General features: G+C 41.5%; 1 protein-coding gene across 2 annotated transcripts; it reads right to left on the reverse strand.

Moving 5' to 3' along the window:
* Window positions 1-211: 211 nt before the first annotated feature.
* Window positions 212-27,603, reverse strand: SRPK1 (SRSF protein kinase 1). Of its 2 annotated transcripts, none has more exons than XM_054804235.1 (16): window positions 27,327-27,603; window positions 27,148-27,208; window positions 15,320-15,438; window positions 13,434-13,542; window positions 12,940-13,027; window positions 12,636-12,723; window positions 11,023-11,129; window positions 10,186-10,351; window positions 9,474-9,499; window positions 8,812-9,025; window positions 8,127-8,555; window positions 6,581-6,681; window positions 5,576-5,683; window positions 4,146-4,215; window positions 3,622-3,714; window positions 212-2,712 (listed from the first exon to the last, which is right to left on the reverse strand). In XM_054804235.1, exons 1-16 carry the CDS (start codon window positions 27,586-27,588, stop codon window positions 2,528-2,530), a joined length of 2,226 nt encoding a protein of 741 aa, XP_054660210.1. In that variant the 5' UTR covers window positions 27,589-27,603; the 3' UTR covers window positions 212-2,527. The 2 variants fall into 2 exon arrangements, with proteins under 2 accessions (XP_054660210.1, XP_054660211.1); XM_054804236.1 differs by lacking the exon at window positions 27,327-27,603 and adding an exon at window positions 18,841-18,998.
* Between the last annotated feature and the right edge of the window lie 63 nt (window positions 27,604-27,666).

The following is a 27,666-nucleotide window of genomic DNA, read 5'->3' on the forward strand; positions in this document are numbered from 1 at the left end:
CAAGCAACAAAGTCTTCACTGACGCCATCTCCTTGCATCTCATTCTGGAAATCAAAACCAAGTGCTCACTAGCAAAGAAAACTCAATCCACGGGCCACTAGCTCAGAAAGAACAGACGTACAGAAGGAACATATGAACAACAGGGCTCAGTTATTAAATAATCTGCTTATAGCACAGCTTTCACAAAGAAAAAAAGACAAAGCACTGAAGTAGAAAGAATAAAAATGTATTTTTCTTCAGGTTTTAGACTGACAAGCAAGTACAAATCCTTTAGTGTGAGCACTTTATGGCATTTTGGAAATTTAACAAACCCAAAGTGAATGAGCACATGGTACAAGACTGAATTCTGACAGCTGCTTCTGGGGGTCTTCACTCACAACTTGGCTCTAGCCTTGGCTATCACAGTAAAAAAACCCTCCTCCTCCAGTCAGGGGTGGCAGAGGGAAGGATAGGAAGGAGCACTCAAGAGTCAAAGCGTGCAGACCCTTTCTAGGAAAAGTTCTTTAATCAGCCAGTCTCAAGTACACAGAACCAGGTGAGCTTTCAAGACAACAGAAATTGTTTGCCCTGCCAATGTATCTTCACAGTACGTAAACAGTAGGTATTGTGGAACCCAGTCCTGCCTGCAGTCCTTCTGTAACAGATATGGAAGTGACACACAACTGGAAAATTCCAGGTGAAAGGGGGGAAAAAAGTCAAATCAGCAGTTTAAAACTCTTTTGGTATGTTACCTTCCTTTAATTTTAGATTATATGCATAGAGAACCTGACCTACCCCTAAAAGAACATGCAGCATGATTTGCATTAATAAGCCCAATCAGGCACTGGACTGGAGAAACTCTTTTCAAGTGGATTAAAATACACCAAGGTTTATGAATGAACGATCCTTACAAACCAGGATTTCCAAACACACATACAGAAGTGACACATAACAGTGGTCTTGGCAGCTTTGGCAACGTAATTGTCTCAGATAGCATCTGCGTGGCCTCCAGTACGCTCCTGCAGCAACTGCTATCCTCTGAAAGCCATCGTGAATCCAAAGGCCTGTTTGGTCCAGGGTCAGGAAGTGCCTCAAGTCTCAATGCTGCCAAATCTTGCTGTAGAGCAGGATGCACTGATTCTGCAATAGGATGGGCAAGTCTAGAAGAAGCCACCATAAAACTATCAAATGCCACAGTGATTTAACTTTGAATTAAAATTAACCCATTTACTCATTATATCCAACCCCCTCTGAGAAGTTTATGTAGAAGCTTCACAGAACATTTTTACTTGGGGTAATTAGAAACTGCTTCTAATCCAGTATCTACATGGAAAAGTCAGTTCTCTTCCACTTCCGCTAGCTCTCCTTGTGCTAATGGCCCAGAAAAGGCAGTCCATTCTGGGAAGTGATTTCTCAAGGCCAGCACCTGAAGCAAGTTAAAGGAAAAGAAATCTTTACACTGTGCCTTCAAGTGTTGATTTTGAAAGTCAAGGGCAATGGCATGGCTGTGATGCAGATGCTGCCACCTTTTTCTTGGTAAAAAGTGAATGGTCAAAAAATTAAGAGCGAGAGCAGACTGCATCAGTGAAAGCCAATCTCTCACCGATACAGCAACCACCTCAAGCAAGGCAAAAGTGCCAGTAAGAGATAAACCCCCCAAAAAACCTTACAGCTTACTAAAATGTTAGAAGAGTTGCCTGCAACAAGGCTACCTCTCTGCAGCCAAAGGGCGCATCCATCTGCATGCTGAAGATTGTGCGTTGAGTCACAGTTCCAGCTTTTGCTTATTACCTTTTAGTCACAGGCACACACATTGAAATAGAAAGTGTCACTAAGTTCAGAAACTGTTCTGACTATCTGGGCACAGGGAAGGAAAAAGTAAAGGGGCAGGGCACTTCGGAGGAGGAAATAAAGGATACTAAAACCTAGGTTTAAATAGCTCTTTTCAAAAGATTTAAGCAGCTAGAACTAAAGAAAAGTTATGTGACCGGAAAGAATACAGTAGGCACCTAGAAAACAATGGAGGATTTTGAGGTCTTTGCTCTACAAGGAACTAACACCACACTGGTGCCATCTGTTACTTCTCACCCCGTTGCTAGCTAGTGGATCAACAGTGGGAAATTGACTCCCGAGTCAGCGATAAAAGCAGGCATTCAGATCTTCACATCCCCCTCACAAGGAAAGGAGAATTGAAATTTAGCTAAGGGAACGTATCTGAGCACAGGTGAGCTCATATCTGTAACACACAGTGCATAACAGCGAGGAGACTCAGGGAAAACATATTCTAGTCAATTAGTCTTTGGCGAAGCCCAATCAAGGCAAAACACAGATGATGCCCACTGGCTGAGGAGAGTCCCCATTGAGTCACACAAGCAAACTCAGCAGAACAGGTTAGATTTATCTAAAATCTTGGAAGTCTTGAAGGAAGAACTTCACACTGAAAATGGAACAAGGGGGGAAAAAAAAATGGAGCTGGGAAGGGGCAGTTAGGTGTGCATATGCTATGCTGTAAACCAGAGTGTAGTGCTGTGGCATTGGGTTGAAGCCTCTATGAGTTAAGCCAGGGGTGCCTGAGACACTCTGCTGCTGTAGCTCGTTTCTCCGGGATCAGCTCCAACATAGGTAGTAAGAAGTCTGTGAATGCGGCTGCCTCATCTTGGGACCACTCGTATTTTTCCACCAGAACTTCAAAAAGGCCCCAGGGTTTCAGTTTGGTGATGTGCTTCAGATCACCTGAAAACCAAGACAGACAGGTTAACTGCAATACATGGGAACAGAGCAGTTGAATAAAATAGACTGAACAGCTAAACAAGACAGACTGAATTCAGAAACACTTCTGAGTAGTTGGGCATAGGGAGTATAAAATGGTAGAGCATGCTAAAGGAAGAAATAAGTTATACTAAAACCCCTTTTCTATCTGCTTTTGAAGACTTTTCTAGAAATGTACTTCCTTGAAGGCTTCTTTTTTCCCCTCCCGCTATTTCTGATTCAGTATAAGCAAATAATGTTTAACTTCATTAAATCACCAATTATACTGGTTGACATGACAGACAAACACTGGGCTGTTGACTTTGGAATACATGCAACATTGTTTGAGGAAGCAATATACTCCTACCAAAAAAAGGGTTTGTTTTATATAAAAAAAGTATTAAACTAGGTCAAAAACTTCTTCTTGAGACTCTTGGACATTTCTGGGGTACTTAGGGCTTTATGATAATGGTATAATGTGTCCTGAGCAACATGGCTCAGGATGCAAGGCCCTAGTTAGGTGACTAGTGTGCTAGAAATGGAACAAAGTTGTGTAGAGATGACTTCAAAGGTGAGTCAACACTTCTAGTTGACAAAGATCAGCTAAATAAAGCCACATCAAATCTGAATAAATATCTACAGTACTGTTTTTCTACCTGCTGCATTCATCTACGCCAAGATGTCAAGTACTAGGATGTAGGATACTTTTAGCAGTTAGACAAGAATGCCTTATGTTTAGCTGCAGTTTTACTGAGAAAGCCTTTCATAAAACAAAGAAAGGCTTAAAGAGGCATCTTTGCTCACATCTGTTAATTGGTATTCCCAGCAAGGCACTCCTGTGTATTTGGGGCAGGGGATGAAGGGATAAGTGACATTTACTTTGTTTCCTTTTACCTTTTTTGGTGAAAAACTCCTTGGAATACTTTCCTGCCAGAATAAGCTTGCGAGGTATTTTCCCCAGAAGTTCTATGATCAATGCAATGTGATCTGCATTTTTTCAAAAGAAAAGAATGAAACACAGCCACACAAGATATCTCTATGCCCCAGTTTCCTTCTATGGGATAGAAGGATAGAATCTCCCTTAGAAATTACTCTGAGATCCACCTGAAATCAGATTACACTAAGCGACAACAGTGAAGTGGCAAGGGGGGTGGGGGGGAGGTAAGGACAATTTGAGGCATGATCAGTTTGAGAAGCCAGATAGAGAATCCAGTGGTAAGAGGAATGGGAAACACCAGAACATGGACTTTATTGCACAGTGTTTTACTGCAGAGGCTCGAGCACAATTGGTGCTGATTCGGGTAAACAATCTTTTTGCAAGGAGCCTTTGCATTACTAACTCATAAGAGAAGGCTCCTTCTGAAGAAGCAACCATTGTATTTCATGTCTCATTTTGAAATAAGGAAAGACAAACACACCTTCATCCCGTGAGTAATCTTCCCCAGAATGAGGCTCAAACAGATAGTCTCCTGTTGCTAATTCAAAGGCCTAAACAAACAGAAATGAACACATTAAATCACTTCAATACGCTTCACACAGATGTGCTGCAGATTGATTCTGCGTATCTCTGCAGGTCAGAAGCAAAGCACTGGGAAGAATAACCTGCAAAACTCTAGTACACAATTACCACCTTAAGATGTGCAATTACTCTGCAACATTTTAAGGACCATATTAAAAACATCATAGGCATATCTGTGATGAGTTCTGGATCACAGCATAATGCTTGTGTGAAACTGTACAAAGTTAAGGCATTTCACATGCTTAGCCTCTCTTCTGCCTCAACAGCATTTTGCAAAATGTCATGTCCAACCTCTAGGGTTTTGTTTTGTGGTTTTTTTTCCCCTCCAAAGATTCTCCCCTCTCCCCAAATTTCAGATAGCAAAGAGACATTTTTCAAACAGTTAATCTCTGAACATCTGCCTGTAGATACAAAAACATGTTTTAAATGAGAAAAACATTTGCATTTATTTCAACTCACCACTCCTAAATTCCATGACACATTTACCTTTTATGTATTCACTTTTACTCAAAACAGTACCTCTGACCTTCTGTATTTTTTAGTTTTCTTTGCAGACTGCTGTTGTCAAACTACTGAATTAGGCACTCTTGAGTAATTGCTATATAATTTTGGCCACACGTTCTACAGAGAGAACACAACCCTACCACATTGTCTTTTACCACATCCATCAAAATCACAGCTTGTTTTTCCAATATAACGAAAATGATTTCAGTATTTTCCAAGGTTAAAATATAAACCCCAAGCTTTGATTTGTAGAAAACACAGAATGGAGACACCAAAGAGACACACAGTAACTATTTTTTTTTTTTTTAAAATCACTATATTCTACATTTGCCAGCTATTACATGAACAGCTTCAGCCTCGTCTCAGCATTACTCGGATTATAAAATGATTCCAAACATGCAGAAGATGTATATGATTAAAATATGAAATTATACTGGAAACATCTGTGAAATAGTGCTGGACGCAGCAGAAAGGCTCTTTATATAAAAGATTTTGTCTTCAGAATTGCATAGTTGTCTCTGTTTTCCACAAAGCATGATGACAAAGTACAATCATATTGGAAACATGCTGGTGCTGTACAACAAAACTAACTTTCAAAAGGAAAGCCACACGTGGTGCATAAAAAACCCAACCGAAAAAAACCCCCGAGAAACAACTTTGGTATGGCAACACGGTATTCAGTGAGTCTGGAAGTTGGCTGAACACCTATGAGGGTTTTTTGCCAGGCTTGGCTAGCGACTCAGCAGTCTGGAGGGCACAGCACATGCATGTTTCCCAGAATGCGCCACAGAAGTGGTCTGAAATCCCTCAGATGCCACTACTCACCATACACGCCGTGCTCCAGATGTCAGCAGGGGTGTTATACCCCGATCCTATCAACACCTCCAAGGATCGGTACTGTCTTGTCTGGATGTCTTCAGTGAAGTGCTTGTGCTAAATAGAAAAAATGTTTCACTAAGCAGTTAGAGACTGTTTAGAAGAGGAGAATCAACAAGATCAAAAGCTCATTCCCATTACATTTCATCTGAATTTTACATCCTCATTAAATATTTCCTTATATTCCTACAAGTACTGTTTAAATGCTCTACATGAGACACTTCCCCTTAAGTAAAACAGTCCAGCAATTCAGAAGAAAGCAAGAAGAAAGATAGAATAAGAGAAGACCATTTCAGAAGCTGCACCCTCTCCTAGCCAATCGTGACAGGCCACAATTCACCTACCTTGAAGATAAGCAACACCACTGTAAGAGACCACTTTGCCAGATGCTGCAAGCCTGATGTGCAAATCTAAGTTTGGATCTTATGGGAGAGATGAATCTCAAAGTTTTTTGCCCTTTAAGAAGCCAAGTAAAATAGACATTTCTTCTGTTTGAAATGTCAAACGTTTAAAAGCAGCTCAGCACAGCCATCAAAGAATAAAACTATTTGAGTCTCTTTCATGTGCTCATGAATCCACTGAAGTGGTCTGACAAGCTAATAAACTACAGAGCAAGCACATCAGAGCAACTGTTTGCAACTTTCTCATTCTCCAGGAGAGCTACAGACTCCTTCAGAGGTTTCACATATGTGACACTGTTCACAGGCCTATTACAAGTAATTCAATGACCCGTGAGGCACCCAAAACACAGGCCAAAATCCTACACTGGAGGACCATTTCTTTCTTTGCGTCTCTGCTCCCCCCTCTTTTTCCCCCCCAACACAGTTTCAAACTGTCACTACTTTCACAAGCAGGTCTTAGACAGAATCTGTTTTACAGATTCTTTTCCATCTTGGCATACTGGGAATGAATTAGCAGGTTTAAACAGCCAATGTGAAAAGACTGTAAACTTACCACCCAGCAGGCATTTCCTAGGTCAGCTATCTTCACTTTGAGCTTATCTGCATTCTTGGGCTCAAGAGGATTAAGAAGGAAATTCCCAGCAGTTGATTTTCCTAGAGGCAACATGTACAACAGCTGATTAAAGCTACATGGACAGTGTCACCATCTGTCATCCAAATCCTATCACTCTCTCCCGACCCAGGAAGGGTTTTGCTTACAGATCAGAACTTTTCCCTCCCCAAAGCCTAGGCATGAAAATCAGCATCAGTCTGCACTACGAACAACATAGCTAACAACATAGCTACCACCATTATGACCCAACCAGTGTTAAAAAGCAGAAGCACAAGCAAGCATATGCAACAGAGACTGTTTTCCGGCACTCTTTGCACAGCCTTAAAGAGTCTGTCTATCTAGACAGCTTTTTAAATAAGGACATTGCCAGGAACAGAACAAGCCTCTCAACCCTTAAGTCTTCCTAAATCTTTGAAGGAGAGTCCACATATTATAACATCTTTTTGACATACCCATCACTCACTACCACAACACAGACCGTTACAAGAGCTAAAATATATTGGGAAAAACCTCAACACAGTGGAGAGCAAAAATATTAAGTTGCTAAATTACATCCAGCTGTAGCTCCAAAGCAATTTGGGAGAGAGCTGTGAGAAGCAAAATACACCTAGTAATCTAGCAGGGGCATCCAACTAAGTGCAGTTCAAGTTTCAAAATCTTTAAATTTCACTTGCTACTTTCCATCCACGGAACTCCCCAGCAGTACCAAGAAAATGCTACAGAATTTTCTTTAGGAGTATAAATGGTAGTTTCTCCCTCCATCTCCAAGCAGATATACCTCACCTGACCTTGACTCAGATGCAAAACAGGACAGTTATCAATTGAATCAAGTTTTTTAAACACACACACCTGGAATGTGTTTAAACTGCCATACATTATTGTGTGCCTTATGTTCTCCTAAACCTACAAGACTTACAGTTTTTTCCCCGCCTTGAAACAATCACATTTAAACAAAAGCATTAAAGAGGGCAGTGGGGTTTTTTTGCTTCAGCCAGGCTGCATTTCCAGTTCTGGAAAAACATTTACTCATCTCAAATAACTGTGCGGAGTTACCTGTGCTCCATATTAAGAACAAAACTATCACAACACACCGAACAGAACATATCCCATAATTTAACAGCCAGTGACAATTTGTAGACTTACATTTCTAAGTATTAATGAAAATCACATAAGCAACACCTGATACAAAGGAGAGAACGTTCCTACACTGAAAAACAAATGTATACGTACTTCTGAAAAGTGGGAATACTTATGTATTCGAAAGTCACAACTAAGGTACAATTACAACTGGAAGCTACAAACAGCGAATGTCTCTGAGTAGGACTGTCAGGTTAATTACTCCTGGCAGGAAAAGTCTCAAATGGGTGGATCTGATCACTTCGGTCTACAAGATGAAGGTTTCTATTAATACTCTGATGAAGCATTGTAACACAACTCTCCCGCATCAAGGAGAAAGGAACCCTTTCTCACAGGGTTCCTCTTATACCTTTGTTGTCTGACGGGTTGTTATTCTCATTCTCATCCTCTGAAGGTATCTCTGTCCGGATGCTTTCTTGCAAATGGTTGATCTCCTGCTCACTGAACGATCGCTCTTCGTTTGATGTGGGCTGACACACCATGGAGTCTTCTGAAACTAAGGGCACGAATGAGTCCAACATTGCTTCTTGAGGCGTGTTCTCAGAGTCACCGTTACGCTGACTGTAATTACAACTATGGAAGTTCTCCTTCTTCTGTGTGCGAGAGCGATCGCCAGAGTCATTGGCATTATGAAGGTCATCCTCAAGTCGCACAGACCCTTGATTGCCGGAGTCTGGGAAGTCCGTCATTTGTATCACTCCATTGCAATTGATTTCTGTTACACATTTTTCCACACAGCTTTCCATTAGAATAGATTGCTGTTGTACGACGACTTCAGCTGGAAGGGAGGAAAAGGAGAAGATAGCACAGTATGTCTAAACAAAGTAAAAGTTGAGGCTTGTTCAGGGAGCCCTCAGAAGTAGGTAGTTCTCAAAATGTAACTGAACACGTGCAGTTTGTAACAGGAAATCTCCTAACCTCTTTAGATGGGTTAAGTGACAACAGCCACATCTACTAAAGGTGCTGACTCTACTCATGCCAGCATGAGTGAAAGGACAACACTGTGCTACTTTAGCAATACTTTAGGTCCATACCTGTCTTTTTGCTGACGTTTTCTTCTGGTGGACTAACTTTTGTGAGCATTTCCAGAGGGCTCTGAGATCCTTCCTCCTCTTCGGGCTGTGTCTGCCCAGGGCTTGCTTCCTTCTCCATTTCCTCTATCTCTTGCATTCGCTTCTCTAACAACTCAGCCTGCCTTTTCTGCTTCTTTTTCAACTTCTTTTTTTTATTCTTTGACATTTTGTCAGCCTACACAGAAGCAAGCAGAGAAATCGCACTTAGCATTTCATATTTCAATAAATCTAAAATGCATCAAATTTTAATTTATTTCAGAGCCGAGGAAGCAGCCTGGAATGAAAACTCTGGAGATTGTTCTCCCAAATAAAAAGCAGATGTTAAGGTTTTTGGAGCAGTTGTCTATGGCTTTTATCAGTGCATTTCTGTCCTGAGAAGCGTACATTATTCTCCAAATGAGGGTCTCAGACTCCACAGACAATAATCACCTTCACAACAGACCTTGAGATCACCAAAAGACCTATTCATTCTGGTGATACATGAGCTCATACTACTTACTTCTCCAAGACAGCACTAAACCTGATGCCTGTGTCTGACAGACAAATCACCTTCTTCCTTATGAAACAATGCCATAGATACTATAAGTAGATGGATACTTATGCATGAGAGCTATTACACTTACTGGTTTTGGCTGTGGTGCAGTGCTCACTGGAAGAGAAAGGAAGATCAGCAAATTAGTATGTTTGTATTTGAAAACTGCAACTGCATTCTTATCTAAAGGGAAGCTTTTTCCTACGTGGTTTGCTAACGACATTTTTAATATATCAGCAAATGTTATTTTGAAGGCTCATTTCTCTACAAAAGTACAGCAAGAATAAAAAAAGAGAAAAACATTAAATGAGTAAGCGCATAATTAAAATTCCAGATAGTAGACCTGCTTGACTGATATCAAAAGACCTAAACTTCTTGTCATGCAGCTTCATTTACTGCACACATTGTGCATCTTACTGAAAAGAAAATGCAAACCAAAACATTCAAACACCAAAGTTAAGGGAGCTTTCCTGAGCTAAGCCATGCTACGATGGGCCCAGCTAAACAGTGGTGGTGTAAGATTATGACTGACAGAACCTTCCAAAACACACTGCAGTACTTTTAGCTGTGTTAAATAAGAGCAGGTGCCAGCATGCATGTATCCTCCCTCCAGTTTCCTTATACAAAGAACTGCCTTCCTGATCACCTAAGTTTCCAACTTAGGACTTCACAGTTTACAGTTACTTGCATTATTGTTCCACTGTACTCATTTAGGAAGTTTTCCCTAGTGAGATTAGTGATGATTTGCAGGCACAGAGGGGAAATAGCACCAATTTTCAGCCAATTTTCAGGAAAAAAAGCACCTGCAGAGCCAGATGGTGGGGGAGCTCCAGATCTTTGCCACTCTGTCGCTTCTGCAGCCAGCCTGCGGATATACTGGTCGTTAACGCACAGAAGAATGTTCTCAGGTTTAATATCTGTATGAATGATTCGACATTTTGTGTGCAAGTAATCCAGACCCTGAAGAACCTGCAGACAGGAAAGGAAATCAACCATTAGAAAAAGCAAAGAATGAGCAAATTGAGAGTGAAAATGCAAAATTGCCCAGGGTGACCAGTGAACCTCAAGGACTTCTGTGTTTGAGAATACTCCAAATTAGAGCTAATTCGATCAGTGATTACTGCTCAGTTCCAGAAAATACAGCTTTGCATACAGATTTTAGCTATGAATTTAAAACGCTGTCTCTTTACCCTCCTAACTTACCACAGTTGAAAAATCTAATCTTAATACCCTACAATAAAATCATGCTTCCCCCCCTCTACCCCACCTCACATGTACAAAGACATTTCTTCTTAAGCAACCATCCAGTAGAAAGAACAGGTTTCTCTTGCTCTTCCCATCATTAAGCACTGTACTTACTGTGACAGAGTTTTAAAAAAATACTTGCACTTATGAGGAATTACTAGGGTAAGAAGAGGTTAAAAACAAAGCCAGCCTCCCATCATGATTTAAGTGTCAGAAAATAAATAGCTGTAGCAGGTTTTTTGCAGTAGAGAAAGGAAATATTAACCCAAGAATGATTTTGCTGCATCAGAGATACACCACTGATTTTCAACTTCTGCTTTCTTGGATTTGAGAAAGATCAGTGAAAGCGTTCTCACTGGGTCGAGGGGAACAGTGCAGTCAGAACTGGAACTTACCTGCTTGATGATCTTTTTGACACAAGGGAGTGGAAGCCCCTGATAATTTGACTTGATGATCCACTTCAGGAGATGATGCCCTAGAACTTCAAACACCATACAGATATCTGGAACTCAGTCAAGGAAAAAGATGGACATCTTGACCCGCAGAGCCCTGAATTCCCAGGACTGAGGATCAAAAGAAATCCATACCAGTTAAGCATTTTATATTAAAGAACTCTCATCCTTCTGGCACAGTTTAGAGAAGCTGCCTTCCTTAACAGCACCATCCCATCCTACACAACAGCGTCGTTATCTAAAACACAGAGGGATGGAGTTGGTTAGGACAATGGTCCTAATGCAGCAGTAGCAATCTCCCGCTTTGCATGGAAGCCAGTTACACAACCAAGTGTGCATTAGTATTTCCTGCTAGTATTGAGACAGCTTCAAGCCAACAACACGTGTTTTGGAACAGCCTGGGCTCTTGCCCCAGGCAAAACTCAATGCCAGATCTCTCTGTACCGCCATTACCCAAAAAGATAGTAAAATTTCCATTTCATAAGTCATCCTCAGAACAATTAAGTTACTTTCTCCACCCTTCCTTGCCTCTTTACCAGCAAAACAAACTTCTGACAAGCCTGGACTTCAACAAAATTCACATTATCTGCTTTTTCTCTAGAAGATCTCAACAGCTACAGTCACTCTAGTGACACATTCAGCATTGTGCCTTTGCACAATGTTTAGCTTCTTTGTTTTAGAAGCCAAACTTCTACGAGATTATTAGGCTGCTTTTCTTCTACACTGGCAGAAAGCATACATGTGTTTCACAAGAGTGAAAGAAATACAAGATCAAGTCAACATTTATTTGGTGCTAGCTACCAGAAAAAAGTTAGAGGAAATATGTTATGGGGCTACTGTTTCCTAAAAGTGTTAGAACATTTATAACCTACAGGTCAATTCCCTCAAGCAGCCTAGTAATTCCCACTGAAATAAAATTCCAGGTACCGCAAAGCGGAAACATGCACTGAAGTCCAACTTTCAAAGTTTAAGTGTGCATTATTAGGACTTGTCACAAGTCACTGCCTATAGGTGTTCACAGAACTACAGGGGATTTTCAAAGCAATACACTTTAAACATCCTAACAATGCTGGTAAAGTCCAAGGTAAGATGCTTCCCTAACTAGCAAATCACCTTATTATCAAGTTATAGACTGCACGTGTTTGCTATTTTTAATTACTGATCTTAACATTTTGTACTGCTTTACTTAAATAAGAGGTTATTACCGGGCTGCTTGCAAAACTGAGGGCTTGAGATAGACAGGCCCTCTTACCACGTTGGTACCTCGGACACTAAAGCCATTCAGCCCTAATTCACAAGTCAGATGCGGCCACCCCATCTCATGTTAAAAGCATGACTAAGCAGTGCCATCTCCAGAACTTACACTTATTATGTCAGGCCAAATGACCATTCTGGACCTGAGCTTAGAAGGCAGTTTTGAGGCAGATAATTCTACAGCACGTTTCCTCGGCAGTGAAAGGGATGTCTGGGCATTGCTCACCAGCCCTGACATGACAGCTACCCAGCGGACTCCCCATCTTTATGCAATTCTTTGCCTTTATTCCACAAAAGGATACGAGAACCATTAACTCCTGAAATCTTGAAGTCATCTAACAACTGAACAACTCTCTCTTTACTTGGATCATTTGGATCACTGTTGCGGACCTGCAGAGGAACAGAGGATTAATTTTGTATTGCTTGAGGTAATTACTAGGCAAGAATATATTTTGAAGTCAGATCTACTACACTACTGTTGGGTTCCTATCCAAATTCTTTGCAGCTAGATGACCCAGAAATATCAAGCACATGACTAATGTGAAGTCCCCAAAATGAATTAACAAAGTTTTTTTAAAAAAATGAACCCGACTCTCAGGCACTCACCGATTTTAGCAGCTTGATTTCATCCAGTGCTGTTTCTGTGTAGTGCTCTGCACTCTTCACCACCTTCATTGCCACAAATCTCCTCCCTCTATGCACACACGGTAAGTAAATTGGAGATTGTTATCGCTCATACAAAGAACTATTTCTCCAGGATTATCCTAATTCTTCTGCATACAAGAGAGCTACTTATTTAAGGCATACATGGAAAAATAAGGTTTAAGCACTCCTGAAGATTGTCTTGGGGTCTCTTTTTATAAAGCATCCATGTTAGTCATTTCTCATAAAATGAAGTAATAGGTCAGACTGCTGAACACAAGAGCGCTCCTTCCACATACATGGTTTGTCCTGTTGACTCCCTCCCACGCTCTTCCATGCACAATATCAAAAGAAACTTCTGTTTGGACAGCTACATTTTGTGTTTTTATCTAAAAGTAAAAAGATGCTTTCTGATCACGTTTGTGATTAGAAACACTAGCTCGAACAGAAGGACTTACTGGATGTCCCAAGCCAGCCACACAGTGGAGAAGTGGCCCCATCCAAGCTTCCGAATCACATGGTATCGTCCATTAAATAGATCTCCTATTTTCACAAGGTGATAACCACCTAGAAAAACAGTGGGAAGTTTACGTATGAAGAGATCAAGCAAGCGCTGAAGAGCAGGTATGTTGAACAAGCATCACAACTTGAGGCAGACTTATTTGATGTGTTTACATTTTTAATCATATAAACAAATGCAAATGCTTCTCTAATTGGATCTTGCTAGAACAAATATACGGTACAGTAGAGGAAGAGCTGTGAACAGCCCTCTAGCTGATGGAAAAGTTTTAATATAATTGAACTAGAAAGACTGATTTTTCCTCCTTTACAACGTAGGTCATCACTGCAGCATCACAAAAGCTTATTTTCTCAGTGAAAGCATCTGCAGTCTGCTAGGTTGACCAGCTTTGGAAAACACAGCTTATGACGTTCAGTAACAGAATCTTACAGCTAAGTATCAGCATTGCTTTTGCACACTCTATTCCCATAACATGAAAGAGTACTGCACCCAAGATCCCAACGAAGTTCCCCTTCCAACTGCTTTCCTGACTGAAAGACACTCAGCCATTTAACATCACCACTGAAAATAGGAAAGTCTCCTCCCTGTACCCCTAGAATCTCTCAAGCTGCTGACTATGCAGGAGGATTCCATCATGGGAGCAAAGATGTGAAAAGCCAGACAAAAGACATAAGGGAACTGGCAGAAAACAGAACAAAGAAAAGAATCTGTGATTGTTAAGGCATAAATTTTTGCCAGAACCTGGATTTACACCCAAGATTCCAGGCGTTTATTATTCAATTGTGGTCAGCAAATGTTACCCATGAAATGCACGCTTTGGCAGGAAGATTCATCTTCCTCAATTGGTTCACAAACAAGACACAGAATTGCTATCCATTACTTCATGGATTACTTCATGCTCAAGCAGCAGAAGTTCTTTTTCTTCACTTAAAGATTTCAGTTACAACAGTGACAGCTGCACCGGTTACTAATTCACACAAGAACTTTCTTCTTCCCACTTGCTTTACAACAAAAAAAAATCCCACAAATACTTGGGTAGCACGCTAAAAGTAATGCAAATGCTTTGAGGTAAAGCACTGAAGTGTAAAAAACATTGCAATTCAAGTTCTCTGTACTCTTTCCACTTTGTGTTTTTTATACACATATATGGCATTTGTTACATGCTTCTCCCTCTGCCTTATTCAATATATACAATAAATAGCATCACAGAAGTAGTCTTACAAAATACTTGGAGGTGGGGGCACACACTCAAGCTTCAACTAATTGATCAGTTCAATTTGTACTACCGGTGTTCTTTTTTTGAAGTATTTGCTATGTTAAAAAAAGCCTGATCCTTTTGATACTGAATTATATACCGTGATATTTCCATTTGCTCTGTATTTAGTTTCTACTCAGAGAAACAACGGAAGACTGTATTTGCAAAGTTATCTGAAGCATGGATACTAAGATGATCTTCACAAGAAAACAGTGAAGAATTTGAAATTGATTTCAAGGATGTCAAAGTCTCCTTTTTCTGATAAAAAACAAAAAGAAATTGAACGCCTACTTGCTTTTGCCAATTCTGAAAGCCCTCTGGCACAGAGGCAAAGCTAACAGCTTTAAACACATGCATTAAAAACAGCTCTCCAACTCAAATCTTGACTGATAACAGAGGGAATCTCAGACAATAGTTTCTCTATGTCAGGTTAGCTTGGAAAATATTGTCATGCAGTTTCAAAAAACACTTAATAGGGAGTCTATTTTTGTTCTCTATAGTAGATGGGAAGTCAAGAGAATTTACTGATTATGTTGAAAATCCTGCACCTTAAACAGGCAAGCTCTCACCTTTACAGTAATCATTTGGATCCTCTTGTTCATCGTCATCTGATCCCAGGATTTCCTCTTCTTGCTCTGGAAGATCATTCTCCGAGTGAGCAGCAGGACCTCGATGCTGAGTGTCGGGTCTGAAAGAGAACACACTGCATGTCTCACACATGTTACTCTTCAGTTCAGTAGCTTTCATTTCATGTGAGGGATTGCTGATAATGGAGGAAATGCAATATTCAGCCTTCAGAAAAAACTATTTTCACATTTAAATGCTTTTACTCCTAAGCTAGTATAAAAGTAGATAGCAACAATTTTTCATATACTAGTGAGAAATGCAACTTAATGCAGTAGATTCACTTTTATAGTGGAACAAAGAAAAGACCAGACAAGATACCAAGTTAAAAGAATAGTGATCCCACCAAAACGTTAGTCTCTTTGAACCCCATCTCAGTCTTTCATTCAGTGAGGACTTTTTCAAAGCAAATTTAGATTTATAGATGTTACCTCATATAAAACCTGAAGATTTAAATGTCAATCAATATTACTCTGAAGACTAACATCAATTAATTCTTGCTCCTTTGGAAAAAAAAAGGTAAACCAATGTTTTAGAACTTGTGCCCTTTGTACCTTTCACCTTCGAGATCAAATGAACATTTAACAATCCTTCTAATTCTAACACTTTAGAACTCTAAAATCTCTAATACTGCCTTTGATTTCTCCTCTTCTCATGCGGTAGACTGCACTTCTAGTTTGCCTCTTCACCAAAGGTCTAAAGTTTGTTACAATTGTCTGAACTATGGAGAGTGGGTGTATGCAGAGCAGATGTTCCGTAAACCCTTCTGAGAGCTTGTGACTACAGAGGGATTTGAATCAAGCACTGAGGTGGTATTTTTTCCCCTACTCCCACATTCATATATAACACAGTAATTTTGTGGCTTTAACTTTTCACCAAATGTGCTACTCTAAGTTCCTGCTTGTGAAGATCGTGTTGGCAAGGGCCACCTCATTGCTCTCACCGCATTTAAGCGGTGTTCAGAATTCCCTGAGCTAAAAAATACTGTTCTCTCCCTTGTGCCCCAAGTCCTCTTCACAGCAGCGCACTGCTTACAGCCAAACAGCTCATGAAATGATAATACTAGAACAGGTAAGTTATTTACTTTACAAAGCATTACAGGGAACGGTTAAATGTCTACAAAGTTTAATCTTCAATATCCTTTTGTACAAAGCAAGCATTTATAATTAAATCAATGCCCACAGTCCATTTGCACTGGCAAGATTTAATAGCAAAGAACTGCAGGATATTAAGTCTTCTTTTCTTAGAAGTATGAGATTTAGGTGGGCAACAAATTTCCTTACAGCAATGACATACAAACACGAGATCACATTCTTTACAATGAGCTTCCCTGTTAGTGTGAATTAGCAGAAGTTTCTTGTATTGAAACTATTGTCCCAATGCAGCAGCAGACACAACTGATGCCTTCCACCACTCCATTTCAAATTCAACTAGCTTTGCTCCAAGCTGCTGAGACAGCCACTAGTTATGCCAGTGGATATGCTAATGCATAGGGGCTTTTGGATGCAGTTTTAAACAGCTTATAAATGAGTTGGAATCCTGTGCATCACATCATGGCCACACTAACTAATCTTACTCAATGTGACAAATTTAATATTTCAATTTTGAGTAGTTATACAGCAGAATGAATGCTCAGCATTTACCTACTCCATATGCGCTCTGGTGAGACTTCTTACATTAAATACATTACTACACATTAAAACCACAGCCATTTTATATCTATGGAGCATGAAAAGGGAGAAATCACCCGTTCCAATCTGATCATGACTAAACTTGTACCCATTTAGAATCTGGAACTGAAGTTCGTTAAAGCAAAGAAGAGCTACAAAGGTCATCCCAGGCACAACCAAACCACCCAACATTTCAGTCAGTTATCGGAGCTATAAGTCCTGCTGATTTTTTTTACTCAGGAACAGACAAGCAACACAGATCAGTGGTCCTAAACCATAAAACCAGACTGTCAGACAGTCCTTTCCACTCCTGTCAGGCTAATGAGACATTTATTAACAACCCTGTAGCTTGATCCAGCCCCTAGATATTTAGTATTTAGACTTTTCCCCTGTGAGTCACAAGTCAGGGGGTAGGAAGATGGAAACTACAGAAAAAAAGTCTTGGAGGTCAAAAAGCTGCTTTAAACCCACTGCATTCCTTTGGGGATAACTGAGCTATGAATAGTGTCAAAGACTATCCCCAAATCAGAGCAGGTAGCAAAGGCAAGAAATGGCCATGGACAGAACGGTTGAAGGGGAGACTGAATCCTCACATGTAACAAATCCTATAGACAGGGTAAAGAGAACTAGAACACAGATTTGGATAAAAAGGAGAATTTAAGCCCGGGAGCCACACCCATAGTGTAAAGATTAATTCTCCCCAATGCTGTTTCAAGATTTTTCACTTCTGTAACTGTGCAAGATGTAGGGGATTAGAATGGATTCAAAAGAAAATTCATCTTTAGAACCACGGATGCAGACAGAAACATCATGCCATTCTGCAGTCCCAATGCTTTTCAACAGCAGTAATTTCATGCATCAAGGAAGAAGTCACTGGAAGCACTAAAGCTCATTTTCTTGGAAGCTTTCTGCACCCCTCCTAAGAAAGGGCTGACGAATCATGCTGCTGACAGCCTCGTACACGACACACCCTGTAGTCTGCATCTGAGTCTGTCCTGGGGATCCAAAAGGATTTAACTTCTATATTATAGTCTATTATATCAACTAATGTGATAGCGAGCCATATTCAGGACACATACATTTCTACAGTGCTATTTCCTTTATGAAACCAACTCCAAAACACGTCTCATTCCTTTGCATTTCTGCAAAAATTCATTAGACATTTTTACATCCCACCACCTTCCCCCAGAGTGACCATGTCAACTGCAGATATGGATTAAGAGACCTAATCAGTGCAGAATATGTATTAAAACACAAAAAAACTCCCCTGATACACAAACCCACAACCCTCATCTGTATGCTTTGCTCACAGACAGTACTCTAAAAGGCACAAAAGGCTGCAAAAGACAGCAAAAAAATCCATACACAGTATTTAAAGATGACAGTAGAAACAGCTGTCAGCAATACTGCAAAATACAGATAAAATATATAAAGAGCCTATGAAAAATGGTTAATAGTTTACACATTTTAAAAAAATCAAGTGTTCGAGGGTACTTTTTTATAGCCACCTCTGTTCTACTTAAGAACACCTTGATCACCTTTTACTTTTGCACTCTCAATGTGCTAATTAATCATCAGATTAACTGCATTTGCAGGGTCTCTCTACAACTATATAGCAATGTTTTACTTAAGGAAAACAACGTGGAACAGCAATGCTAAGGCAAAACGCTAGATCTTTTATGAAATTCGTGTGAATCCAAATCTAGAGACCCTTCCAAAAGTCCTTAATCTCTCAGGAATGCCTGAAGAACTGCAAATTCATGAGATTGGAAAAAAAAAAAAAGAGGGTAACCTACCTGCATGAAGCACGGCCTCCCATTGATAAAGATATTCCTGAAGACAGCCCAATAGTTTTCGAAAGAGCCATTAAAAATCAGATGCCACACTGTTCAGGAAGCAGGGGGACATCAACGGCAGGCGGAGGGGCTGGTTCTTCTCGAAGAACGCAGCAAAGCTTTGTGCGAGAGTGAGGGAGAAGAGGGATTTGCCTCCACCACCTAGCTGCAGATGCACAGCACTGCATTGCAGGTAAAGGGCCTTGCAGCAAGGCTGGGGGTTGCTCTCAGCTGATCTTCCTGCAAATTCAGTCATATTAGGGGTTAAGCATAAATAGATTCATCTCCTCCTCTTGATGTTTACCTGTCTCAATCTTCCCTCTAATGAAATTAGAAATTCAGTTAGATACTTGTTTCATCTTCCTGAACAAGCCGGTTTTATTTGCCTATTGAATTAGTCCACTGGATTCAAAGCTTGGATGAAGATGAGGATCATGGTAATTGCCAACAGTCCAACCCTTTTGATACAGAAATGGCAGCACAATCACAGAGGAGAGAAAGGGCGTTCAAAGTAAAAATTAATTTTCTGAAGTAATTCCAAACCTCCCCATCCAGAGTTACAAGAAAAACTTATCCTTTATGCTTAAAAGTAACCAAAGAAGCAGGAGGAGTCAAATCTTCTTTAAATAGGTGAACTGACTATTTTTCAGAGCAGCAGGCACTTCACATCGTCCTCCGATGATGCAGAATTACCAGCCATTTCCTGTGCCTGTTTATCCTGCTGGTTTATGTAAGCGATAGGGGAAACAAGTCACCAACACCGTGACATAGCAAGTAATAATTTAGAGATTTTCCCTGCTACAGAGGCTGTTTATTAGTGAAAGACACTCTGAAGCTGGCTCTGCAGTTTTAAACCAAGAGGTTTAAAGAAGAATTGGATTCATCCGACTGTATATATAAAATATTTTCACCCTAAAAGGTTCCTGAAGTTTGAACATCCTTTTAACGAGTTAGCATTGCCAAACCTCTTCATATTAGAAGAGGCACTAACAACGTGAAAAATTTTCCACTGTAGATAACATTTTGTTCCACCTTCACTGAATATTATCACCCGATAACTCTGCTCACCTCTGCAATGCATAGCAAGGACAGTAATGGTTATTTGCAAGAACTAAGATTTCAGTTCCTTACAAAAGGTGTTCAAAGAGTTGGGAAACAAAACACTTTTGTATTCTCTTGCCAGTTTCCCGTAGAATCGCCTATCTGGTGCACGCACTAAAAATAAGGTAAAAAACAATTAAGAAGCCTCAATTGCACAATGTGTGTTCTTACAGATTTGCACTGGGGTAGATCCAAGAGCATCAGGAGGACAAGAAGATAGGAGACCACAGTCGTGCCTGTTAGTAGTGTCAGAGCGATGAAAAGGCAGCATTCTTCGTGCTGTGGAGCAGCACCAGCCCAGGCTCCTTTTCCATTATCTATAAATTACTAGTCAAGCCATCACAACAGCCAAGTCTCCACACACAACTTCACCGTCAAAACTCAGACCTTGTTTTCACCACCCTGGTAGCTTACATAACAAAACACTTCAAGAAAGGTGTTTGGGTCTCCTATTTAAGAGAATTAAAAGCGACTTCTTCCAAACTCTATTTTGTACAGGAAATAAGTAATTTTCCTTGTCCCCAAATCCACAGAAATACTGTCCACGCTACCTATCTACCTGCTTTGAACAAATACAAAAGTAGAACCTTTCCACCCTCAAGCAAAGGAATGCAGCATACGTTTAACCCAAATTGCTTTTCGCAGCTATCATCCTTCTACGTGTGCTAACAAAAAAGATACTCTCCTTACTCCTACCTCTTCACCTGTTTCTCAGTCCCTTGATATTTGCAGAGACAATGCCCGTCTGTAGAAAACCAAAGACAATTGCTTTGCTAAATGATTTTTAAGCCGCCTGCAGCACAATCTTTATAAACACTGTCATTCCTCATTTGTGAGCTCAAATTACACCCATGAAACATTCCCAAACAGAATTCAATTCAGTGAACTGAAGACTAATGACAAATCCAGCTCATACCGTAGGAGATACAGATAAGAGTACTATAACACACCCCGGGACTCTTGCCGAAGGAAGCATTGCTTTCCACCTTAACCGTCCAGCCAACGATTTCCAGGACTCTACACCCACTGCAGTGGGATCTCGTTTCAAGTGCTGTTAAGGATTCCTTGTTTTCATTTGGGGAAGAGGAAAAAAGCTCCATATGGCACAGAGAAAAGCCAGGATTTAAAAATCTCTCTCCCATTTTCACGTACGTGCATCAAGGGATGCGCATCTCTAAGGGAAGTATGCTTGCCAGACTGCATCTCATTACTATCCGTCAGTGCACCTGCAACAGCAAGATCATGTTAAGGCACATCTAGTCAGATTGACTGCTTCTGGTGCCAGCCTCCAACATGCTTACAGGCAGATCTGCTTGCGTTCAATAAATATTGTAATGTTTAGACTTAAACTTTCAGTATGCATTCAGGTCTGAAATTATAAAAGTACTTTGCTGCTTGTATGCGCTTTTCTGCTCAAGAAGTTTAAGTATTTGAGGGGACTTGGAGGAATTATAAATCAGACTTGTAAGTCCCAGCAATCTCTATAATCCACATAATTTTGTGATTATTGCTATTCATTCACTCTTCCATCCCTTTTTTTCCTAAAAGAACTGGCATTTTTCTGCCTGCATGGCAGATCCACCACAATTGCTGCTGTAGGGCAGCCACCCCAGAGCCACCGGAACACCATTGTTGAGAACTCAAGAGGACTAGAGATGGTCTAACATTTACTTTTGAAAGACTGGTGCTCAGAGGCACCAAGACATACTTTTGTTTAGTGGATTAGTGGGAGTTCAGCTTGACGGTAAGTAATAACGAATTTCATGTGAGAACGGTACTAACGCACAGAGGCAATCAAGTGTCTTGCTCCCCATATCCACTCCCCCACACAAGCACTTGACAAGCTGTTTGGAGAACCGTCTGCTATTCCAGCTATTACAAATCAAGGGACTTCCATGGAAACCAGTAGATCTTTAGCTGTGTCCTGTCATAGGACAGGATAATCAGCTCTGTATTTGAATAAAAAAATCCTGTGGGCGACGCATTCTGACTCAAACGTATGTTCAAAATACTTACAAAAGATGTAGCCCTGGTATTAATTATGAAAGACAAGCGACGAAAACATAATCCAGGATCCTGATGCCAGGCAAAGTTTTGAATAAGGAAGTTGAGGAAGAACCCGGGAGGGCTGTCAGAACTCCAAGGCTTCTCAAAAGACAGCAGGAAAGTGATACAAGACAGACATGCGATAACAAACTGGAAACTATCAGACTCTACTAGGAATTTTCTGCTCCCTGGAGTGCATAGATGGAAAAAATACCCGCTTCCTCATCTCTCTTCATAGCGATTCTATTGTTTTTCAGTTGGAGAGGAAGAAGAATGAAGTGAGGCTTCAATGCAAGTCAAGAGTCTAGCCAAAAAATTACAGATAACTGTAAAAGAGCTTCTTGAAAATACTGAATACTGCACGCATTTGGGAAGAGGAAGCAAGACAGCAATACTGTACCAACTCAGCTCTGCCATTGCCCTCACTTGAGGAGTAGAGGGAGCCAGAGGAACTATTGAAAGTCCTGTGAAAAAATATCTCCCACTCAGTAGAGCCTGTAAGAAAGGATTTAATAAATTCATCAGTGCATGCAGAAGAAAGCACTTCAGATTTTTCAGAACAAGCCACGTAATCTAACCTTACGGCTGCTACTACCTTTGTAGTTATTCATGCCTACAGTAATAAAGGGTTCTGCTTTGAGGCACAATTGGTTCAACATCCCTTACACAGAACTGCTGGTTTTGTGCATGAGTAAGCCAACTTTTCCTGAAACACAAAATGCTGAAGCAAGACACTGGACTTGATGAAACAGTTATTATCATCCGGGCTTGCAATGAAATACCCGAGATCTACACATCACACAGGCTCACAGCCCAATTCTAGTAATAAGCTGATTTTCTTCATTTTGGAGAAAATAAGCTATAATACAGAAGTATTTGTTCAGTTTCTTGTCTATGTCTCTAACTGCTTTGAATCTGGTTGGGTTTTTAGCCTAGTTTTTAAACCCTAGGTCTTAATCTCAGTAGTAACCTAAAGAATAATTTTTTCCTAGGACAAAGAACAGTTTGATCTTCTAAGGGTTTGCAACATACAATGCAGACAGAAAAAAGCCACAGTATTTTACTGGCAATTATGGTCTAACAGTCACAAGCACACGATTCCATTACCAATTACCAGAGCCACTGGTAAAGTACATCTGTATTTGTATTTTAATTCAAATAGAAGCTTGTATTTTCAAATAGAAGCGTAGATTTGAAGTAAATACCAGATCTTCCTCACGTATCGGGCATTCGTCCACATAGTAAAAGTCTTACAGCATAGGAAATTAATCTCTTTGACATGAAAGCATGTAGATGGCACGCTCCAGCATCACTTCAGCCAGGAATGAACGTTCTGTCCACACTAGAGCTAACTCAAAGCAACATTCCCCTCCAAACACCACATGGAGCCTTTGAAAACAACAACAAAAAAATCAAGCCTGTAATCTCCCGCTAGCCTGCATGGCTTCCTAAACTGACACTACCTCACCGCACCGTGTCATTACATGTACACATGCGGCCTGGTCCGTGCTACGGCACCTGCAAAGCAAGCAGCACATGCTTCAGGGCAGATGAAAAGCTAAACCATTGGGACACCCATCACTCCTTCCTCCTGCTGCCTTCATGGACATCCCCATCCAGCACAGCTCATGAAACACCATAACACAGGAATTCTGTTTTCAGGTCCCTAGAAGTCATACGAGGAAAGCTAGCACAAGAACTGTTCCCAGGAAAACACTGTACAGCTCCCCCACCTTCCTAAGGACCAGGGGAAATATTAGGCCTAACACATTTGTCTACCAGTGCTGAACTCCAAAGATATTAGTAACTGCTTCAGAGAACTGCAAAAGTCTTCTGCATTTTTGACAACTGGGCAAAAATAACTACCTGAACGCACCTCACCAGATACAGCTACCTGAAGAGTTTACAGTCTAAGTTATTAAAGTTTCAGTAAGAAAAAAAGCTAGTAAGTCTACAAGCTCCTTTTTTAAAGACAGGTTTTGAGTGCCTTTGGGAATCAACTGACTGTTAGTGCCCAAGATGTTCACATCTCATGAAATGGTAAAATTAATACATCACGTACTTCCCAGATAGCTTTCAGCAAAGCTATCTTTTGGCAGCAACACACACTGCAGTAGCCTACATACCAAACTCCCCATGTTTTATTAGCAACTAAAGCTTTGACACGCGTATTTCCTGACATATTCTTAAAGGTAAAGGCCAAGTAGAAGCTTGCTTCTCATTTTCTAAAAATAATTTATATTAAAGCAATTTTAATTGTAATTCCTTGACTTTTTGATGGAAAAGGCTGATACGAGAACAAACTGAAATCAATGCCTCACTCAAGGCCACAAAGCAACCCAGTGATATTCAACATTAGAACTCAGGATCCCTCTGTACCTAGGTTGCTTTTTGTCCCTCTAATGCATTCAGCTGTCACTCTCCCTGTCCTTCCTTCTCCTCAATTCTCACAGAAATGGGAGCTGGGCAAAGGTACACAGCCCCAATATTCTTCCAACTCCACAAAGGCAGACACGGGACCAATGAACAGGCTAGGCAAGTAGAAGATTCCTAAGCAAAGATTTAAGACAGCTGGTTTAACGATTCTTCCAGATTACCAAAAGATTTGGGGTAGTTTTACTAGAGTGGAAAGACAGAGGTACCTCACCTTCCTATCACCAAGAAACTTTGCTCTCTTTCTGCAAAAAGAGTACATTAGGATAAATGCACTCCTTCATTGATATCAAATAAAAGTTTTATCTTAAAAGCTGGAAGGATGGGAAGAAATAGGAACATCCTGAATATATGGGAAATTAAGAACTTGGTTGACCTTCCCATAAAAAAGAAAATCTTATACACTGAACTGTAATTAGTATTTACAAGGGTTTTCTGTAAATAACCAGTTTAGGCTGGTCCTGTCTGACTCTAAATGGCAGCAATTTTAACTACTGAGTGATGAAAAAAAAAGCAATAACTTGCCAATTTTGTCCTATACACAGACCATTATGATTATTTTAACCTTTCCAAGTGGTTTGGGTTTTTTTCCCCGTTTTTAACCAGATTGGGTTAATAGGAAAACTTAAAGCAGGTGTAGCTCATTTCTAAAGTGAAAGATATTTTGAATTGCTTTAAATCCTTTCAGAACATTCTCTGCATTTTTATACTTACCCACAATAAGATAATTCCCAATACCTACCAACCTTAACCTTTTGAAATCAGTTGTTTCAAGCTTTTTACTGCCCTTCATATAGAAAAAGTTACATGTGTGTGATCTAGACAACTACCATGGAACATCAGGCATTTCATGTGGTTTCAAGTTTAGATTTTATGGAAGAAGTCTTGCAACAACCCAGTTAAGCTCATTTTAGAAAATTTAAGTAGAGCAGCTTTGTATTTAAATAGCATAAATGTCACAGAACTGCACCTAAAGTTAGAGGCTGACACTGAGTTCTTTTTGCTGTACAACGTAAAGTACATGCAAGTTTCTTTAATTTCCGAGGCATTATCTAATAAACCTATACTACCAGAAAACAGAGTTGAAGCATGTAGTTTATGAAGATAAACACAGCATTTTACAAATAGTATGGTTCTCCACTCAAATCAAGCTTAGTGGCAAAATCAACAGCTAACCAGCAGTGCAGGTAACCTGATCTGGATACATGGTTAAAAAGGATTAAAAAAAAAAAAAACAAAACACCCAAACATGTCAGCACTGAAAGTTACCATTCAGCAACCTCAGAATTTACACAGAAATCAGTCTTTCCAACTGCAACTGTGGACTCTATCAGCAGAGTCAGTATTGTTTGTCTGCAGCTGGACAAGAAAAAACAAAGTAACAGATATAGAATTAAAACAATGGATTATTCATTCATAAATTAGGACACAGATAATACTACACAAAGAGGAGAACTCTTAAAAAATTGTCCTAATGCTACCTTCAAGAAATACCAGGAGCATGTACAAAATAGTGTGGAAACATAATGCACATCTCCCAACAAGTCTAGTTAATGCTCTTCACCCCTCAGAAGCCCCATTTCAAAACAGCTGAATCTTTGCTAGAGACAACCAGAAAGTAGGCTTTTTTTTAAATCCCCGTGATTTGTCTGAGGAAGTGACTAAGGAAGCATCACTCCTAAAGAAAACCCCCTCCAACTCCCACCCCCAAAGCCTTACTTACTAAATACTGTTGGTTCCTAGGCACTGGCAAGTATAAAACCTCATGAGGTACCAAAGATTTTACGCAAATAAGCAGCATTTTACTGAGCACACAGAACCGGCTCTAGGATTTACATCACCTTTCACTAGAAAGGAATCCCCGAGCAGCACTGAATGCAGTACTTAATGCAGTCTGGTGGGAGCCATTGTTTAGTATTTACTCGACGTCTTTTATTTTTTATATCTGCATCCAAAAGTTCCCCACGTATAAAGACTTGTGAAATTCCTGTGGTAGGAGAGAAGCCACACGAGAGCATCGAAATTAAAGAAAGAAGTAAACAAGACATCACAGCATTCTTATGGCAAGATTAAAAGAAAGGCGGGGAGGGTGGACGGACGGGGCGGGGGACACACGACACGAGTCAAGAGAAGCTGGCTCCTAAAGCCAGCCCCAGGAGGCTCCAGAGAGGAGAGGGGACGGCCCCACCGGGTACAGCCCGGGGCCGGGAGATGGAGCACGAAACGAAGCGTGTGAGCAGGACCGCAGCTCCATCAACCCGTTTCGGGGCAGAGAGAAGGAACGGAGAGAGCCCCCTTACACACCGAGGCCGCTCTGCTCTACCACCCACACCCCGCCAAACCACGGGGGGACACCGAGGAACCGTGAAATCCTAGGGAAAACCAGCCCCGGCAAAGAGCAGGGCGGCAAAACCCGCCGCCTCGGGCCACCAGCCGCGCCGGCTCCCTGCCTATGCCGCGAAACGTGTCTCCAATTAAACTCGCGTTAAAAACTCGTCTAGCCCGAGGGACTTGCACGCCTCTCTGCCCCGAGAGCGCCCGGCTCTCGCCAAGGCTCGGGGCACCGCAGGCCTCGGCAGCCCCTGCCCCGCGGGGAGGGCCGGGGTAACAAAGAGCCGGCGGGAGGCAACGCCGGAGCACGGTGGTGGCGGGAGCTGCCGCCTGAGGGGAGCCGGAGGCCGCACTTACTTCCTCTGGGCCTTGTCCTTCTTGGCTTTAGTCCGCTTCTTTCGGGCCTGCAGCGCCAGCACTGAGGGAGAGAGAAGCGTGAGGAGGAGCGGCGGGCCGGGGGGGGGGGGGGGGGGGGGCGCGCCGCCCCGGGAGGAGGAGAAGAAGGGGGAAGTAAGGGGAGTCCGCATAGCGCTCACCTTTCCGCTCCATGGCCGCCAGAGCCGGTAGCACGGGGTGGCCCGCGCGCCTGCGCGCTGTGCTCTCTGCCTGCGCCACGCCGGGCCGCGCCGGCCGGAGCATGCGCACTTTGGGCAGCCTCGGGCGCCACCCCACGGCCTCGGTGTCGCCTTCGCTGGGGGAACTGCTCGAGCTGTGGGGGGAAGGCACGCCCCCACGCCCCCGTCCGCCCTCCGTGGGGCGGAGCTCCCCGGCCGCCGGCACCGCCTCCGGCACCGGCATGGCGGGCGGTGCGCAGGCGCGGAGCCGGCGATGAGAGCCGCGCGTGTGACGAAAGCCCCCGCGGCTGTGACGTCGGGG

The sequence above is a fragment of the Grus americana genome, chromosome 25 (genome assembly GCF_028858705.1).
Source record: "Grus americana isolate bGruAme1 chromosome 25, bGruAme1.mat, whole genome shotgun sequence".
Taxonomy (NCBI): domain Eukaryota; kingdom Metazoa; phylum Chordata; class Aves; order Gruiformes; family Gruidae; genus Grus; species Grus americana.

What these genes read in the sequence shown, in the direction of transcription:
- SRPK1 (XM_054804235.1), bottom strand. Translation starts at nt 27,588, where the DNA reads ATGCCGGTGCCGGAGGCGGTGCCGGCGGCCGGGGAGCTCCGCCCCACG. An exon ending in GGCGGCCATGGAGCGGAAAG is followed by an intron (nt 27,209 to 27,326) that starts GTGAGCGCTATG and finishes TCTCTCCCTCAG; the next exon opens with TGCTGGCGCTGCAGGCCCGA. An exon ending in CTGCACCACAGCCAAAACCA is followed by an intron (nt 9,026 to 9,473) that starts GTAAGTGTAATA and finishes GCTTCTGTGTAG; the next exon opens with GCTGACAAAATGTCAAAGAA.